This window comes from Paroedura picta, chromosome 6, assembly GCF_049243985.1.
Source record: "Paroedura picta isolate Pp20150507F chromosome 6, Ppicta_v3.0, whole genome shotgun sequence".
Classification (NCBI taxonomy): domain Eukaryota; kingdom Metazoa; phylum Chordata; class Lepidosauria; order Squamata; family Gekkonidae; genus Paroedura; species Paroedura picta.
Genome location: NC_135374.1, coordinates 7,938,452 through 7,955,462, shown reverse-complemented (window position 1 = coordinate 7,955,462; position 17,011 = coordinate 7,938,452). Strand labels below are relative to the sequence as shown.

The 17,011-nt window shown below is 51.9% G+C and overlaps 1 protein-coding gene across 1 annotated transcript; it reads left to right on the top strand.

Moving 5' to 3' along the window:
- The first annotated feature begins 8,295 nt into the window (after positions 1-8,295).
- Positions 8,296-16,764, top strand: FAM181B (family with sequence similarity 181 member B). The gene has a single exon (XM_077341317.1). The coding sequence runs from the start codon at positions 8,492-8,494 to the stop codon at positions 9,596-9,598; it is 1,107 nt and encodes a 368-aa protein (XP_077197432.1). The 5' UTR covers positions 8,296-8,491; the 3' UTR covers positions 9,599-16,764.
- The last annotated feature ends 247 nt before the right edge of the window (positions 16,765-17,011 follow it).

The following is a 17,011-nucleotide window of genomic DNA, read 5'->3' as shown; positions in this document are numbered from 1 at the left end:
AGCATTGACCGGTCCCCGGTGATAAAAAGGTTGGGGACCACTGCTCTAGGCTTCTTGAATCTAGTCCAGCCGTGGAATGGGCTGCCTAAGGAGGTGGGGAGCTCCCCCTCACTGGGGGTCTTCAAGCAGCAACTGGACAGATCTTTCTCCTGGATGCTTGAGGCTGATCCTGCACTGAGCAGGGGGTGGGACTATATGACTTGTATGGCCCTTTCCAAATCTGATTCTATGATTCTAAAAACAAAGAGATAGACTTTTCTTTGAAGGACAGGGACTAAATTGTGTCATAGACCAGGCCCATGAGTCGTCTCCAGGTGAAAAAGCAGGAGACTTGAACAGAAAGGAAGCCGAGGTCCTCATATGGATGCCAGCCTCCAGGTGGGCCTGGGGATCCCCTGGATGGCAACTCATCCCCTAACTATACAGATCAATGACCCTGGAGAAGATGGATGCTTTGGAGGGTGGATTCCATGGCCTTCCATCCCTCTGAGATCCCTGTCCTCCCCAGGCTTCACCCCCAAATCCCCAGGAGTTTCCCAACCTGGATCTGGCAACCTTATCTCCATCTTCCACCTGTGGCTGGGCTGGGTCTAGCAACTTGGCACCAGGAGGGAGCATTGAAAACATCTCCACAATAGGGTTGCCAAACACAGGCACACACGAACATCCTGGGAGAGGCAGAGGTTCCTGGTGGCTGACTGGGAGATGCGATACTGGGCAGTAGCTGGCGAGGTCCCACGGATCCAGTGATGGTATTTTTCAGAAGAAGGAGAACCACGGCCTCCTTGAGCCACTGAGGGAATTCTCCCAATATAAGGGAGAGGTTTATAATCTCCCTCAGGGGAACACCTATCCGCAGGTCGTGTGTTTGCTTTTCTCCAGTTTGGTGTAGTGATTGGGAATGCGGACTTCTAATCTGGCGAGCTGGGTTCAATTCTCCACTCCCCCACATGCAACCAGCTGAGTGGCCTTGGGCTCCCCACGGCACTGATAAAGCTGTTTTGACCGGGCAGTGATATCAGGGCTCTCTCAGCCTCACCCACCCCACAGGGTGTCTGTTGTGCGGAGAGGAAAGGGGAGGAGATTGGAAGCCACTTTGAGACTCCTTCGGGAAGAGAAAAGCAGCATATAAGGACCAACTCTTCTTCTTCTTCAGTAATCTCAGGGCTCTCTCAGCCTCACCTCTCTCACAGGGTGTCTGTTGTGGGGAGAGGAAAGGGAAGGCGATTGTAAGCCGCTTTGAGACTCTTTTGGGCAGAGAAAAGCGGCATATAACAACCAACTCTTCTTCTTCTTCAGTAATATCAGGGCTCTCTCAGCCTCCCCTCCCTCACAGGGTGTCTGTTGTGGGGAGAGGAAAGGGAAGGCAACTGTAAGCCGCTTTGAGACTCCTTTGGGTAGAGAAAAGCGGCATATAAGAACCAACTCTTGTTCTTCTTCTTCTCCTCCAGGTTATGGAGGAGGTCATTAGCTAGCCAGTCGCTCTTACTCACCCTTCTTAGCTGCATGTCTAGACTCGTCTCTGGTTGGCATCTATTTTGTGTCTTTTTGGGCCAGGCAGAGTCTTACACTTACGATATATCAGCTGATATTTTAGGAAGGGTCTTTATGGGGGTTTTTTAAGCTATAAATGGCCCCTCAGTATGAGGAGGGGTGTGACTGCACACAGAGCCACAAGCTCTTTTCTTTCCCCAGAAGTGAAGGCAAAAAAAAATGAACATAAAAGCTGTGCTTTCCACCGAGAAAGGATTTGCGTGTAGGTGTGCGCTTTAAAACTGTTGCTATGCTCCTTTTTGTTTTCTGGCTGTGTTTTTGCAGTTTAATGGCTGCCTTTGCTGAGAGCTTCTTTCAAATGAATCGGGCTGTTTTGGTCTGCAGATAATTAGATCATGGCCATCCTTTGCACTAGCTGGAGCGTATTGTTCATCTTCCTCTGGCTCTCTCCTCCTCCCCCTTCCTCACTTCAGCAGTGAAATATTCCAGGCACCAGGCAAGATATCAGACTGGAGAGACAGTTTTGTGTAGTGGTTAGGAGGGCGGGCTTCTAATCTGGCATGCCGGGTTCGATTCTGCGCTCCCCCACATGCAGCCAGCTGGGTGACCTTGGGCTGGCCACGGAGCTGATAAAACTGTTCTGACCAGGCAGGAATCTCAGGGCTCTCTCAGCCTCACCCACCCCACAGGGTGTCTGTTGTGGGGAGAGGAATGGGAAGGCGATTGGAAGTCGCTTTGAGACTCCTTTGGGTAGAGAAAAGCGGCATATAAGAACCAACTCTTCTTCTTCTTCAATAATATCAGGGCTCTTTCAGCCTCCCCTCCCTCCCAGGGTGTCTGTTGCAGGGAGAGGAAAGGGAAGGCGACTGTAAGCCGCTTTGAGACTCCTTCAGGTAGAGAAAAGCGGAATATACGAACCAACTCTTCTTCTTCTTCAGTAGGATCAGGGCTCTCCCAGCCTCACCCACCTCACAGGGTGTCTGTTGTGGGGAGAGGAAAGGGAGGGCGAACGTAAGCCGCTTTGAGACTCCTTCGGGTAGAGAAAAGCAGCATATAAGAACCAACTCTTCTTCTTCAGTAATATCAGGGCTCTTCTTCTTCTTCTTCTTCTTCTTCTTCTTCTTCTTCTTCTTCTTCTTCTTCTTCTTCTTCTTCTTCTTCAGTAGCAGATTTCCCATAGAATTGAATGGTCCTCTGAAAGTCGGCCAGAGACCCATGCAGGACTGAAATAGGGTCTGTAGCTCAACAGTAGAGCATTTGCTTTGCATGCATAAGGTCCCCAGCATCTCCAGGTAAGGATCAAGCAGTAGGGGATGTGAAAGATCTCTGCCTGGGACCCTGGGAAGCTGCTGCCAGTCAGAGCAGAAAATACTGACCTGAGAAAAGAGATGTACCTAGATTGTCCTGCTCCATAAGCAAACTTTAAAATGAATGCCTCAACAATGTCCACTGAGTTTTTGGGCTGTATCAAGTGTAGTTTCGTGTCCCGATCACGGGAGGTGATGTAATCGCTGTTCTCTGCTCTGGTTCGGCCTCACTTGGAGAACTGTGTTCAGTTTTGGGCACCCCAATTGAAGATGGATGTAGACAAACTGGAGCATGTCCAGAGGAGGGCAACCAAGATAGTGAGAGGTTTGGAGACCAAGATGTTTGAGGAAAGGTTGGGGGAGCTTGGTCTGTTTAGCCTGGAAAGGAGATGATTGAGAGGGGATCTGATAACCATCTTCGTATTTAAAAGGCTGCCATATAGAAGATGGAGCAGAGTTGTTCTCTCTTGCCCCAGAGGGACAGACCAGAACAAATGGGATGAAATTAATTCAAAAGAAATTCCGTCTAAACATCAGGAAGAAGTTCCTGACACTCAGAGTGGTTTCTCAGTGGAACAGGCTTCCTCGGGAGGTGGTGGGTTCTCCACTTTGGAGATTTTTAAGCAGAGGCTGGAGAGCCATCTGACGGAGAGGCTGATTCTGTGAAGGCTCAAGGGGGTGGCAGGTGACAGTAGATGAGCGATAGGGTTGTGAGTGTCCTGCATAGTACAGGGGTTGGACTAGATGACCCAGGAGGACCCTTCCAACCCTATGATTCTATGCAACCATCCACATCCTCCCTGACAGTTTTGTAAGAATATTATTAAAGGTAATAACTAAATAGTAATGTGATAAAAAAATTTAGGGAGAAAACTTGGGCGGGGGAGGGGAGGGCGGTAGGTGGGGTGGACACGCGTGAAGGACAACCCAGAATGGAGGCCCAGTAGGGAAAGAAATTCAGATTCTGTGGAATTCAGCCCTTGAAAACGGCAAGTCCCAAGCCTATGTGGGGAAAACAGTGCTATAATGGAGGACTGGGAAAACACAGGGTAAGGGGGCGTGAAATTTGGGCCTTCACCTGGGGAGGCGAAACTTGGTGCAGAACGAATTGCATTATTTGAAACTTTAAGGACGCTGAAGCAGGGGGTTGCCCTGGTGTGGAAATTACTTAGTATGAGGCTGTTCAAAACTCTAGATTAACGCCCCCTCAGAGATAGAAGACTCACTCAGAGCTTTAGTCTATTGGAGCATGCCGTTTTAATCAAGTGAGCATTATGGTGCTACCAAGAGAGCAAGCTGGCATACGGAACAAGATTCGAAGTTCTTCTTTCATAGGACAGAAGCTCAGGGTCTATAACAGTGGTTCTCAGCCTGGGGGGGCGGGACCCCTTTGGGGGTCAAATGACCCTTTCACAAGGGTTGCGGCAGGGCAAGCAGCTTGCCTGGGGGGGGGACCATTCTCACAACAGCCTTGCGGGGTAGATTGAGATCAAGCGTTCGGCTGTCTGGAGCAGCAGAAAAAAGTGAAATTGGCATGATGGGACAGAGCTGAACTGAGAAACCCCAGAATAATAATAATAAAAAAACCATTTATGTACAATCATGACCAATGGATCTTCATGCCATTGGTCAGTTTCGGTCTACTTTCTGGGAAAGAAGCATAATTTTATGGCTGGGGGTCACCACAACATGAGGAACTGTATTAAAGGGTCGTGGCATTAGGAAGGTCAAGAAGCACTGGTCCATAAGAACCAACTCTTCTTCTTCCTCCTCCTTCATTGTATTAATGCATTATTCCATAGAAAATGATGACCTCCAGGCTGTTTGGGGAGGAAACGTACAACTACGTGTGAATGTTTAACGAATTTAGAAAATATATAAAAATGAATTCCCTCCCCCCCCCCATTTCATTCAAGAAACTTTTCCAGGGCCATCAAGAAACCCCAGGGTCTCACGAAACCATGCTTGAGACAGCCTGGCATAGAGAATGACGTTTTTCAGATTAAGAAAAGTGTTACATGTCATACAGGAACAGGGAAACTTTTTCTCCCATTTCCCAAGTACCAGAACGTGTGGGCCCCTGATGGAGATTATATTAGGCCCAGGTCATATTCAAGACATCACGTACTTGTGGAACTCACCGCTGCCAGCTGTCTTTCAAGGGGGATGACATAAAGACACAGAAGAGAACTCTGCCCATGTTTGTTAGCAAAGATTGCTAAATGGAACTTCCATGTTTGGAAGCAGTACACCTCTAAATATGTTGCTGGGGTAACAGGCCCCTGTACCTTGGTTATGGATCTTTTGGTGCAGCGGGTTGTCGAGTTGCCAACTCTGGTTTAGGAAATTTCAGGAGATTTGGGGGTGGGGCCCGGGGAGTGCATAAGCTGTTCCACATAATATTCCTGGTAAGGCCTTGGAGGAGGAGCGAGCCTCATGTCTTAAGTGCCAGTCAGCTCTTAACACCCACTCAGGGCGGCTGTCCCGCCCCCGAGTCCCTTCTCCTCCAACCAGCTTGTCCAGCGGTCAGCCAATAGCCTTCCGCCCGCCATGCCTGACCATATATAACCAATATAAGCTTAAGAAAATTGAAATGTATTCGTTTCATCGAGCTTGCATTGTGTAAACCGCCCTGAGACAGCATTCCTGAGAGGGGCTGGATGTAAATCTCTAAATACATAAATAAATAGATGCGCCAGAAGCATTAACCATTTGCTTGATTCGGCCCCGGAGTTGTTGTTTTTTAAAAAAATAATATTGTGAACTATTACAAGTCCAGACTTCCTCTTCTGCATTGCGCCTCTGCCATGAAAAAAAAAATTGGAGGAGCTCTTTCTCTTTTTTAGGTCACTGAGCCCCAAAGCCCTCCTTCCTTTCCCTTTAATTTAACAGCCCCAGCCGCTTTTCCAGTTAAATCGACGGTTCATTATGGAGGCCGCCCCCCCTCCTGCTTTCTCCCCGCTCCCCACTTTCTGAAGGCCTGTGTGGTGCAGTTTAATGAATCTCTGACACAAAGCCCCCTTTCAGGGAAGGCGAAGAATAGGCCGGGCTCTTTGGGTCCAGGAAGGCTGTATGTCAAAGCTTCCCCATAATGCCTGTCAGGCGAGGGCAGAAATTCCCACTGGCGAAAGAATGCGCCGGGAGCCGACCGGCCGGATTGACGAACAGATTAAGACGCGGGCAGGAAATGAGATTGTATGTTTAGAGACGCTGACACCTGCTTGGCCCATGGGATTTTCCCAGCGCCGGGAGAAAAGGGTTCAATAAAATCAAGGACCAAATCCACTGGCCTGGCTTTTTCCTCCCACCCTTTCGCTTTGGCAAAACGAAAAGCCCGTATGGTCCAGATCCAGACAAGTGCAGGATCTCTGTGCCAAGGGTTGCCAGCTCTGGGTTGAGACATCAGGGGAAGGTCTTGGCCTTTATGGCCAACCGTAGGAACTGGTTGGCCACTGTGTGAGGCAGGATGTTTGGCTAGTAGATGGACCACTTTTCTGATCCAGCAGGGCTCTTCTGACGTTCTTCTCAGAAGTTCTCAACCTCTAAGTCCTGTTCCTGGCCCTCCAGAGGAACTGGTTAGCCATTGTGTGAGACAAGATGCTGGACTAGATAGATCCCTGGTCTGATCCAGCAGGGCTCTTCTGAGGTTCTTATGAAGGCCTCGGCCTCCATGTCCTGTTCCTGAAGAAGAAGAAGAGTTGGTTCTTATATGCCGCTTTTCTCTACCCGAAGGAGTCTCAAAGCGGCTTCCAGTCCCCTTCCCTTTCCTCTCCCCACAACAGACACCCTGTGGGGTGGGTGAGGCTGAGAGAGCCCTGATATCTCTGCTCGGTCTGAACAGTTTTATCAGTGCTGTGGCAAGCCCAAGGCCACCCAGCTGGCTGCATGTGGGGGAGTGCAGAATTGACCCTGGCATGCCAGATTAGAAGTCCGCACTCCTAACCACTGCACCAAACTGGCTCTCGTTGGCCTGATGAGAGAGGATGCTGGACTAGATGGACCAGGGGTCTGATCTATCTAGCAGGGCTTCTCTTATGTTCTTATCAGTGGAACACCTTGGCCTCTTTGTCCTATTGTTGGCCCTCCGGAGGGACTGGTGTGAGGCAGGATGCTGGATTAGATGGACACTGGTCTGACCCAGCAGGACTCCTCTTATGTTGGCATGATGTCAGCCACTTTGAGTCCCTGTTGTGGGGAAAGACAAGATATAAGAAAACAAAACAAAACAAAACAGGAGTGGGATTTCAATCTACAACTTATGCAACTAACCCAATGAGCGATCATCTAAAACAAAATCTATGGAATCACCTTTATGCACCTGTATGGCCTCCCACTCCACATTTCTGTGTAGCACAATTCATTCCCATGCAAAAGATCCCGGGAGAGGCCAGGAACTTTGAAATCTTGTGTGTGTTTTAAAAACAAACAAAAACGACTAGGGATCTTTTGTTTTAAAAGCGCGTAGGAGTTTTTAGTGCATAAGGCTGACATCAGCTGAGGGTAACCTCAGGTATTCCTCTGTCCTAGTTCATTACCCCCCACCCCCCAAAAAAAACTTTTTTCTAGCAAAGTGGCCATGAAAGGAGGGAGGGAATCATCTAAGGCAGGGGTAATCAAACTGCGGCCCTCCAGAGGTCCATGGACTACAATTCCCAGTTTGGTGTAGTGGTTAGGAGTGCGGTCTTCTAATCTGGCATGCTGGGTTCGATTCTGCGCTCCCCCACATGCAACCAGCTGGGTGACCTTGGGCTCGCCACGGCGCTGATAAAATTGTTCTGACCGGGCAGTGATATCAGGGCTCTCTCAGCCTCATCCACCCCACAGGGTGTCTGTTGTGGGGAGAGGAATGGGAAGGCGACTGTAAGCCGCTTTGAGCCTCCTTCGGGTAGGGAAAAGCGGCATATAAGAACCAACTCTTCTTCTTCTTCTTCCCATGAGCCCCTGCCAGCATTTGCTGGCAGGGGATCATGGGAATTGTAGTCCATGGACCTCTGGAGGGCCGCAGTTTGACCACCCCTGAACGGAAGAGGATGAGATTGTTAATTTCCAGGTAGGACCCAGAGATCTCCTGGAATTATGTCTGATCTCTGGACAATAGAGATCAATTCCCCTGGAGAAATTTGGCTACCCCTGGTAATCAGTTGCTCACAGCAGACATCCGAAAAAAAGCTGCTTTATGAGTAGCTTGTTCCCGTATTATTCTGCCCAAACTGGTTAATGCACTTTAGAAGGGGATTTTCTGGCTCCGCACAGGAAAAAAGCCCACCCGCAGAAGCCCACGGAAAAAGCACGTTCCTACATGTGTGGAAGGAGCCATGGGAAAACACACACACACACATACACATACACACACACTCCTCTCACGCCTGGCCCCTGACCAAGAAGCCATCCGCTGGCCGGGAGCGCCAGGCAAGGGTTAAGCGGTCCCCTCCGAGGGGGGCGATCCCTCCCTCCGCAGCCGGCGTCACCAGCCGCCTCCCCCTCTTCCCGGCAGGGCGAGCGGCGTCGGCCAGAGCAGGCTCCGGATCTGCCGCCTGGGCTGTGGCCTCGAAGGCGAGCGGCGAGCAGGAGGATGCGGCGCTCCGTCGGGGGGCCGAGCAGACCACCTCCCGGGCGCCGAGGCTTGCCGTAAAGACCCGGCCGTGCTCTTTCTGGACCCCGCCGAGGCCAGCCGCGGGCAGGGCGAGGCCATGGCCGTCCAAGCGGCGCCCCTGCCCGCCGCCCACCACCACCACCATCACCCCTTCGCGCCCTTCGCCTTCGCGGCGGACTTCGGCGAGGGGGAGCCGGGCTACGGCGACGGGGCGGCGCTGCTCCTGGCCGGTGGCGGCGGAGGAGGAGGCGGCGGCGGCGGGGGCTGCGTGGGCGTCGAGGCCGGGGACTTCCGCGAGGCCACCCGCGAGCTGCTCCGCTTCATCGACTCGGCCTCGAGCAACATCAAGCTGGCGCTGGACAAGCCCGGCAAATCCCGACGGAAGGTGAACCATCGCAAGTACCTGCAGAAGCAGATCAAGCGCTGCACGGGCATCCTCGGCGGGGCCGCGCAGGAGCCGCCTGCACTCAACAGCGGCGCCCCCGCGCAGGCGGCGGCCAAGCGGACTTCTCCGACGGCGGCACCCGCCTCGCCCCCTAGTGGCGGAGCGGCGCCGTGCAAGGCGGCGGCGGCGGCGGCCAGGCGCGAAGGCGGCGGCGCGCTGCAGAGCAAGAGCCTGGCGGCCCTCTTCGACTCGCTGCAGCCGTCGGCGGCCGCCGCCTTCCGCCTGGAGCTGCCCGCGAGCCGGGAAGGCGGATCGGGGCCGCCGGCCGGCGCCAAGAAAGTGCCCCTCCGCAAGCGCAACCTGCCGCCGTCCTTCTTCACCGAGCCGGCCGCCGCCGCCCGCTCGACGGCGCCCAGCCCCGGCCTCAAGGACCCCGAGGAGCTCTTCGACCTCCTGGCCGGGCCCGACTTCGGAAGCCTCCTGCCGGAGCAGCAGCTGCAGCTGCAGCAGCAGCAACAGCAAACGTCGCCGCAGCTGTACCAGACGGGCAGCCGCCTGCAAGCGCCGGAGCTGGGCGGGGAGGCGCCTCTGTATGAGTCCCTGCCGCCGCTGCCCGCCCTGCTCTTCCCGGAGCCCCCCCTGCGACCCCTGCCGGCTCTGTACAGCGGCACGTCGGAGCCCGCGGCCGGGGCGGAGAGCAGCCCGACGGCTCACCTGCCTTCCTTCGCCCCCTTCTTCCCCGAGTGCCCGCTGCCTCCCCCGCCCGCCATGCCCTACGACTTCCCCGCCGGGTATCCCCGGGCCGGGGCCTTGTTCTAGCCTGGGGAGGGAGGGAGGGAGGCGAGGGGGCTGCCCTTGGGAAAGGGAAGGGGTGAAAAGATTGGGTTGGTGGTGGGATCGAACCCTTGGACTCGCGGCAGAAGGGAGAGAAGGGGCCAACTCCTTGCCAGGGCCTCCTTATTTGGCTCCCAGGGATCTGCTGGATCTTGGACACCAGGTTGGTTCAGGGATCTGGGAGATTCTTTGCCTTCCTCTAGGCACAAAGCCGGGGTGCCTGGAGGAGGAGGGTGTGTGTGTCATTGTGAATTCGCAGCATCCTGCCGGGGGTGGGGGTGGGGTGGACTAGATGACCCTTGGGTGCCCTTCTGTGTCTCTGCCATACAGACTTCCATCTGGTTAACTGGTTATGGGCTCGTTAGTCGAAGCAGCCATTTCACCCTATCTGGTTGATCTTGAGACGTGTCCTTCTGCAGGGTTTTGGCTGGGAGAGGGACGAGGGAGCACCCAAAAAGGAAAAACTACAACTCCCAGCAATCTTTGGGGGGAACCATGGAAGGAAAGGGGTAAACTGATCTTTAAGAGCAATGCATTTTAATGCTGGGCGTAATTTCTTGAGCCTAAGCACACTTCTTCAGATCCATTAGAAATCGACATTTGCCGAAGTGTGCCCCGATCTCCAGAATTAAAATGGGCTGGTCTTAAATTGAGCATCCTTTCCGCTGCTTCAGGGCAATGTAGCAGCCTATCGGTGGGTGAGCCTAGGAGGACATTGGTGACCGGGCTGGGGTTTGGTTAGAAGCGGCAGACTTGGGTCGCATCCTGCATCGGATTTTGTACCATGCTGACTCAAAGGATCCCTTTCAGGATCTGGGGCAAGAAGCATGGGGCATTTCCATTTCATTGTATTTGTAAGGTCCTAATCTGGGGCCAATCAAATTGGGCTTATTTTTAAGGGTCGATGGCAGCCATGGTGACAGGTGGGATTTGGATGCCTAATTTATTTTCTGTCTCTGGTGGAAAGGGTCAGGGGGAGAGCTCAGCCTGGACAGCTGCTGCCGGTCCGAGCTGGAAATTCTGATGTCGAGAGATCAGTTATTTGACTCGGGAAAAGGCAGTTTTCTGTGTTCACAGGAACCAGCCCCTCAAACAAAAAATAGTTACTATTTACCCTTGAAATGCCGCAGGTGATTTCACCTGAGTTCACACCAGCCTTCCTCAACCTTTTTATCGTTGAGAAACCCCTGAAACATTCTACAGGCTTTGAGACACCCTGGAAGTGATGTCAGCAGGCCACACTTCCCTGCCACACCCCGGAAGTCCCATGTCACCAGAAGTGACATCACCTAGACACTCCCGCCAGATGTGACATCCCCAGGCCACTCCCACAGCACAGGAAATGATGGCAGAGAAATATTTTCAGATGATCGGTGAACAGAACCATGCCTGTGCTATAAGCTGGCTACCAGTTTGCTCTTATTCACCAAAGAGAGCCTGCAGAAACAGGGTCTGGGCAGGCCTGTGCCACTTCATTCCCCACCCACCCTGGTGGTTAAGTCAGAAAGAGAATAAATCTCTCTGTGAGTGTTCTGTGTAGTGCAGGGGGTTGGACTAGATGACCCACGAGGTCCCTTCCAACTCTATGATTCTATGGATTCCGATTTGTTACCATGTGCAGTGAGCCTTGACCAGGAAGGATTTGTCTCGCTGGGGTCCCTCTGCTTCCCTCCCCTTCCAAATCCATCATGGTCCATGGGGCATGTCACCTGATGTTTAAATTTTTCTTTAAAAAGCTCCCACCCACTTTGGGATACCCTTCCGGGGCTGCCGGGGAACTCAGGTTAGAAAAACCTGTCTTACACCTGCAAAAATACCACGTTCTTCCAGGTTCCTTTGAAAAGACTTTCCAAATATCAGCAATGGGCTTCCTTTATCTAGGAGAAGGCAGTGTTCTCTTGAAGCCTTCATTGCCCTGCTGAAAACCCCCCTAAATGGCTTCCCCCTTGCTGGGAAGGTACCCAATCCCCCCCCCCCATGGACTTACAAGCGGTTTAAGGTTCTTTTTTTAAACACCTAAAAGTCAAGCATCTTATTCTTAGATTCGTGTTGTACACCACCTCGAGATGGCTAGTTCAAGAAGGGCAATATAAAACTGGAAATAACAAGAAGTGGGGAGCTCCCCCTCACTGGCTGTCTTCAAGCAGTGGCTGGACAGATCCTGCTCCTGGGTGCTTGAGGCTGATCTTTCCTTGAGCAGGGGGTGGGACTAGATGGCCTCTGTGGCCCCTTCCCACTCTAGGATTCTGTGAGTAGTTCAGCAGTGGAAGGGGCTGCCTAAGGAGGTGGGGAGCTCCCCCTCACTGGCGGTCTTCAGGCAGCGGCTGGACAGATCCTTCTCCTGGGTGCTTGAGGCTGATCCTACATTTAGCAGGGGGCTGGACTAGATGGCCTGCATGGCCCCTTCCCACCCTGATTCTGTGAAAGGCAGTGGTTCTGAAGCCTGTACAAGTTTATTTGGCATCGGATGAACTGAATGATGGGATATGGGGCCATGGGCTTGCAAAGTAGGCATTCGTCCGCAAAGCCTTCCAAGGGGTTGGATCCAGTAAGGGAGTGGAAAGGGAAGGCGACTGTAAGCTGCTTTGAGCCTCCTTCGGGTAGGTAAAGCGGCATATAAGAACCAACTCTTCTTCTTCAGTAATATCAGGGCTCAGACTCCCCTTCCTCACAGGGTGTCTGTTGTGGGGAGAGGAAAGGGAAGGTGACTGTAAACCGCTTTGAGCCTCCTTCGGGTAGGGAAAAGCGGCATATAAGAACCAATCTTCTCTTCTTTCTGTGCGCTGTGACTTTAAGACCAAAGAATCCCTTCAGGAGATCAGATGAGCCAGCGTGGTGAAGAACAGCGGCTTCTGATCTGGAGAGCTGGGTTTGATTCCCCACTCCTCTACATGCAGCCAGCTGGGTGACTTGGGGCTAGTCACAGTCCTGTTAGAGCTGGTCTCACAGAGCCGTTTCTCCCAGAGCTCTCTCCGCCTCACCTCCCTCACAGGGTGTCTGTTGCTGGGAGAGGAAGGAAAGGGTGTTTGTAAGCTGCTTTGAGACTCCTTCGGGTAGAGAAAAGCGGGATATAGAAGCCAACTTCTTTTTGGCTCGAGGCTTTATTTTTGGTTTGTGGCCATCTGGAATTCGACAGGATTGTGTCATAGTGGCTTTTGAGCTGATTTACACACGGAAGTGGTAGATCTATGCATGTATGGTGATATACATGTTACTGTGGAAATGCTAGAGGTGCGGTCTGATCTAGCCTCTGACGGCGTGGGGAGGAGAAGATTTTATGTCTGAATGATCCCTTTGGGGTTTACTAAAAAAATAAATCCCAAAACCCAACCTGCAGTCTGATGTGGTAAAGTGTAGAATTCTACCGCTCTCATTTTGCATACTGTGCAGAAGAGTGAGGCTGCTGGACCTTGGCATAGCTCCATGGGACAACATGTGCCTTTTATGCCAAAGGTTCCAGGTTCAATCCCTGGCCTCTCCAGTGAGAAGGATCTGGTAGCAGGTGACATGAAAGACCTTGGCCTGCGACCTGTCACTGCCTGTCAGACCTTGGTAGACCAGTGGTTTGATTCAGCATAGGGTCATAGAATCCTAGAGTGGGAAGGGGCCATCCAGGCCATCTAGTCCCACCCCCTGCTCAGTGCAGGATCAGCCTCAGGCATCCAGGAGAAGGATCTGTCCAGCTCCTGCTTGAAGACCACCAGTGAGGGGAGCTCTCCACCTCCTTAGGCAGCTGATTCCACTGCTGAACTACTCTGAAAATCCCCCCCCCCCGGATATCTAGCCAGTCTACATATAGTTTATTGCAGGTGCTCCGCTGCCAACAGGAACCTTTCCCTGCCCTTCTCTAAGGGACAACCTTTCAGGCCCATCATGTCCCCTCTCAACTTCTTCAACCTCTCTCTAGTTTCTTTTCCATTCAGGTGACTATTGTAGCCTGCAAAGTATTGTCAACCGAGACCAGCAGCTGCTCTCCAAGGATCTCAGGCAAGGGTCTTTTTACTACTCCTTGACCCTTTGAACCGTAGTTGCTGGAGATAGATCCTGGGATCTTCTGCACACTCAGAAGATGTTCTCCCAGTTACCTGTGGCTCTTCGACCCTGCACAAGCTCTATTAGGATTAATAGACATCCTCTGCCAGGAAGTTCTCTCGGGGAGCCCCATTAAAATGCACAGCACGGACGGAGTTGGATGAAGGTCATGTTCATTTCCTGGTGCAGGGGAGGCGGTTCCTCCTGGATCGGGCCCAAATAGGACTTGCATGGAGCGTTAACTAGACAAGCGACAGAACTTGCATCTTCGTAAAAGCCTGGCTTTTTATTTACGCTCATTTTAAACGTAGGGAAGAGCCTTTTAAATCTTTTTTGAAAAGGCCCTCCCCTCTCATGGGGTTGGATCCAACCTGTTTGTTATTTTCCTGGTGAAAAACCAATTGGGTACCACCTCCCCCTCCCCCTAATTATGCTGGGTAGCATGGGACCTTCAGGATCTAAACTCTTGCGGGATTTGGGTTGTCATTCAGGAAAATGGGGAAGAGAGAACCAAAATAGCTGGACGGATCCAACCCAGGGTCTGAGTTAGTGCGATCCAAGTGAATCTAACTGACTGGCCACCTTACCTGGGACTGGCAATTTGGAGAAGATGTAGATCTGGGCCAGTAATTGATCCTTGCTGTCTGGCAAATGACATGAGAGGGGCTGTGGGCTGTCAGAAAGAAAACTACTTTGCATGCAGATGTTCCCAGGTTCAATCCCCAGCGTCGCCAGCTAAAAGGACCGGGTGCTAGGTGATGACATTTGAAAGTCCTCTAACTGAGATGCTGGACAGCTGCTGCCAGTTTGAGTAGAGCAGAGGTTCCCAACCAGGCTCCCCGGCCTTCCCCCTACGCCCTACCTTAATGGACTCGTCTCTAAGCTATTCTGGGCATTGCAGTGAAAGCAGGGAACTTCCATTGACCTGGGGCTGGCATTCTTGCATGGTTACTGTGCCTGGGGAAAGGGGTTGGAACCTGGATGTCTACTCTTGCCTCAGACCACCTACGTTCTCCTGGGGAGGGCGTGGCCAGCTGACATCACTTCCGGTTTGGTTCCGGAGTTCCTTGAAGCCTGAAAAATAGGCTTCAAGGGGCTCTCCCATGGTTCGAAAGTTGACAATACTGATCTTTGTGGCCCAAGGGCCTGATTCTGTATTAAGGCAGCTTCATGCATGTTCATGGGTGAACGAGACATGGAATGCTAGGAAAGGGGTCGCTCACCAATCCATCAGCCCTTTGGGCATTATGCCCTGGGCTGCTCGTTTCTGATTTCCCCAGAATCCCGAGCATTTCTTTGACAATACTGGCACAGAAGGAGTGCCCTCTGGGAATGACTGTAAAGCAGGGGTGGCCGAAGGGTGGCTCTCCAGATGCCCATGGGCTACAATTCCCATGAGCCCCTGGGCTCATGGGAATTGTAGTCCATGGGCATCTGGAGAGCCACCGTTTGGCCACACCTGCTGTAAAGCATGGCATCCGTTAAGGAGGGATGAAGAGTTAACACAGCTAGGAAGTGCAGGGATTGGATAAGATAGATCAAAGATCGGGGAAGGGGAGGAGTCACAAGGGCCCTTTGATGTGTGCTGTACTTTCTGGATAGTTCCTCTACTTAAACCGGGGACCCAAGCTTTTTGAGCCTGCGGGCCTATTTGGAATGGTGGTGGGCGCATCAGCAAAATGGCGGCCACAGGAGGCGGAGCCAGCCACCAAATGAATGCCGCAGATCCTTGTGCTGTGGTGGTGGCATCTGCCAATCAAATCTCCAATGGCCAATCAGAAGCCTTGCTGGGCAAAAGCCCAACCAGGCCCTGCCAACTTCCTAAGAAACACTTGGTGGGAGCTGGAAAAGGCATTTTGGGGCAGCTTGGTACCCATGTTGGGGACACCTGACTTGAAACGACCAGACACTGGATACTTGGCTGGAGGCCCTCAGCTCAGGATACTTCTTGGCCTTGATCTGGCTTGTAATCATGCACAGGAACAATCGGTCTGGGTTACGGTGTGTACCCACGTTAAAAGACACATCCGACAACTGTGGGCTCCAGATGAGCATGGAGGCATTTATTTGCGCATGGCTGCTCCCACCCATGGATCTCCCTTGCTGGATAAGGGTGTGTGAATTTACTATTTATACATGACACTTAAGAAATGGGATTTTGTACACAAAGCTAACCGGTTTCATGATGTCAAGTGTGGTATGCTGGTACCAGTTAAGTTCATCCTTGTGTCCCACCGAAGCTGCCCAGCCTACTGCCTCTGAACTATGCTCCTGGTGGACCGCCTGTCTTGTTAAGTTTACTGTATGCCATAAAAATATAAATATTTAATTCCTCTGGATTTTAATTTTTTTACGCAATGTAATAACTACGGTCATGTTCTTTAGGACCACCTCTATTAACCCCCCTTGCGATTAACCATAGGCTAAAGCAGGGGTAGTCAAACTGCGGCCCTCCAGATGTCCATGGACTACAATTCCCAGGAGCCCCTGCCAGCATTTGCTGGGAGGGGCTCCTGGGAATTGTAGTCCATGGACATCTGGAGGGCCGCAGTTTGACTACCCCTGGGCTAACACAATTGGACAGAGACGTCTGATGTTCTCCAGATGTGACAGGGGCTGTATTTCTAAAGCAGCCGTGACTAATTGTAGGGGCTGTGTAAAAAGCCCCCCCACGCCCCATCGGTTCTTTTCATGTAAAATTCTCCCCCGACCCCTTCGTAGGATGAGCATCGGTTGGAATTTCAATTTGAAGACCCAGAACGGAAGCCGACAGAATGGCAGAGCTCCCCATCCGTCTTTTTGCTAAAAACTTGCTCTTCAGATGGATTGTTCTAGAATAGGTCCTTGACCACCCCCCCCCCCGCACCGGCGTATTTAACAATGTATCCGAGGATACTGCAAGCATCAATCCTGGGATGAGGACACAAAAAACAATTTGCAAAATATCAGGGACAAGGACCCAACTGGACCCGCTGTGCTGAAGCCGTTTTTGCATGAACTCCGGTGGACTTCACAAACGTGTCGAGGTGCGGGGAGAAACGCTGTCGAGTCTTGTGTATAAGATATAATTTGATAATTAAGTTATGATCATTAAAGTCTACGAGAAATCGTTAAAAAAGCTTTACGGTGCCTTGCGCTTTGAAGGGATACGTTTGGATATTTGTGGCAATATAGTACTGCTGGTTGCTTAACATCGTGGTTAAGAGATTGAAACTGGACTATCGGCTTCCTTATGCCTTCCAGTCCCCTCTTCGGTTCCCTTTGGATGGTTTGCCATGGCAGAGATTCTCCGTGTAGCTCTTGTTGATGCAGGGAATGCAAAGCAGCGATTGAGTGTTCAGGTGGCAATTCTCTCTGTGCTTTCCT

Excerpts from the sequence above, each read along its gene's own strand:
- FAM181B (XM_077341317.1), top strand. The coding sequence starts at position 8,492 with ATGGCCGTCCAAGCGGCGCCCCTGCCCGCCGCCCACCACCACCACCAT.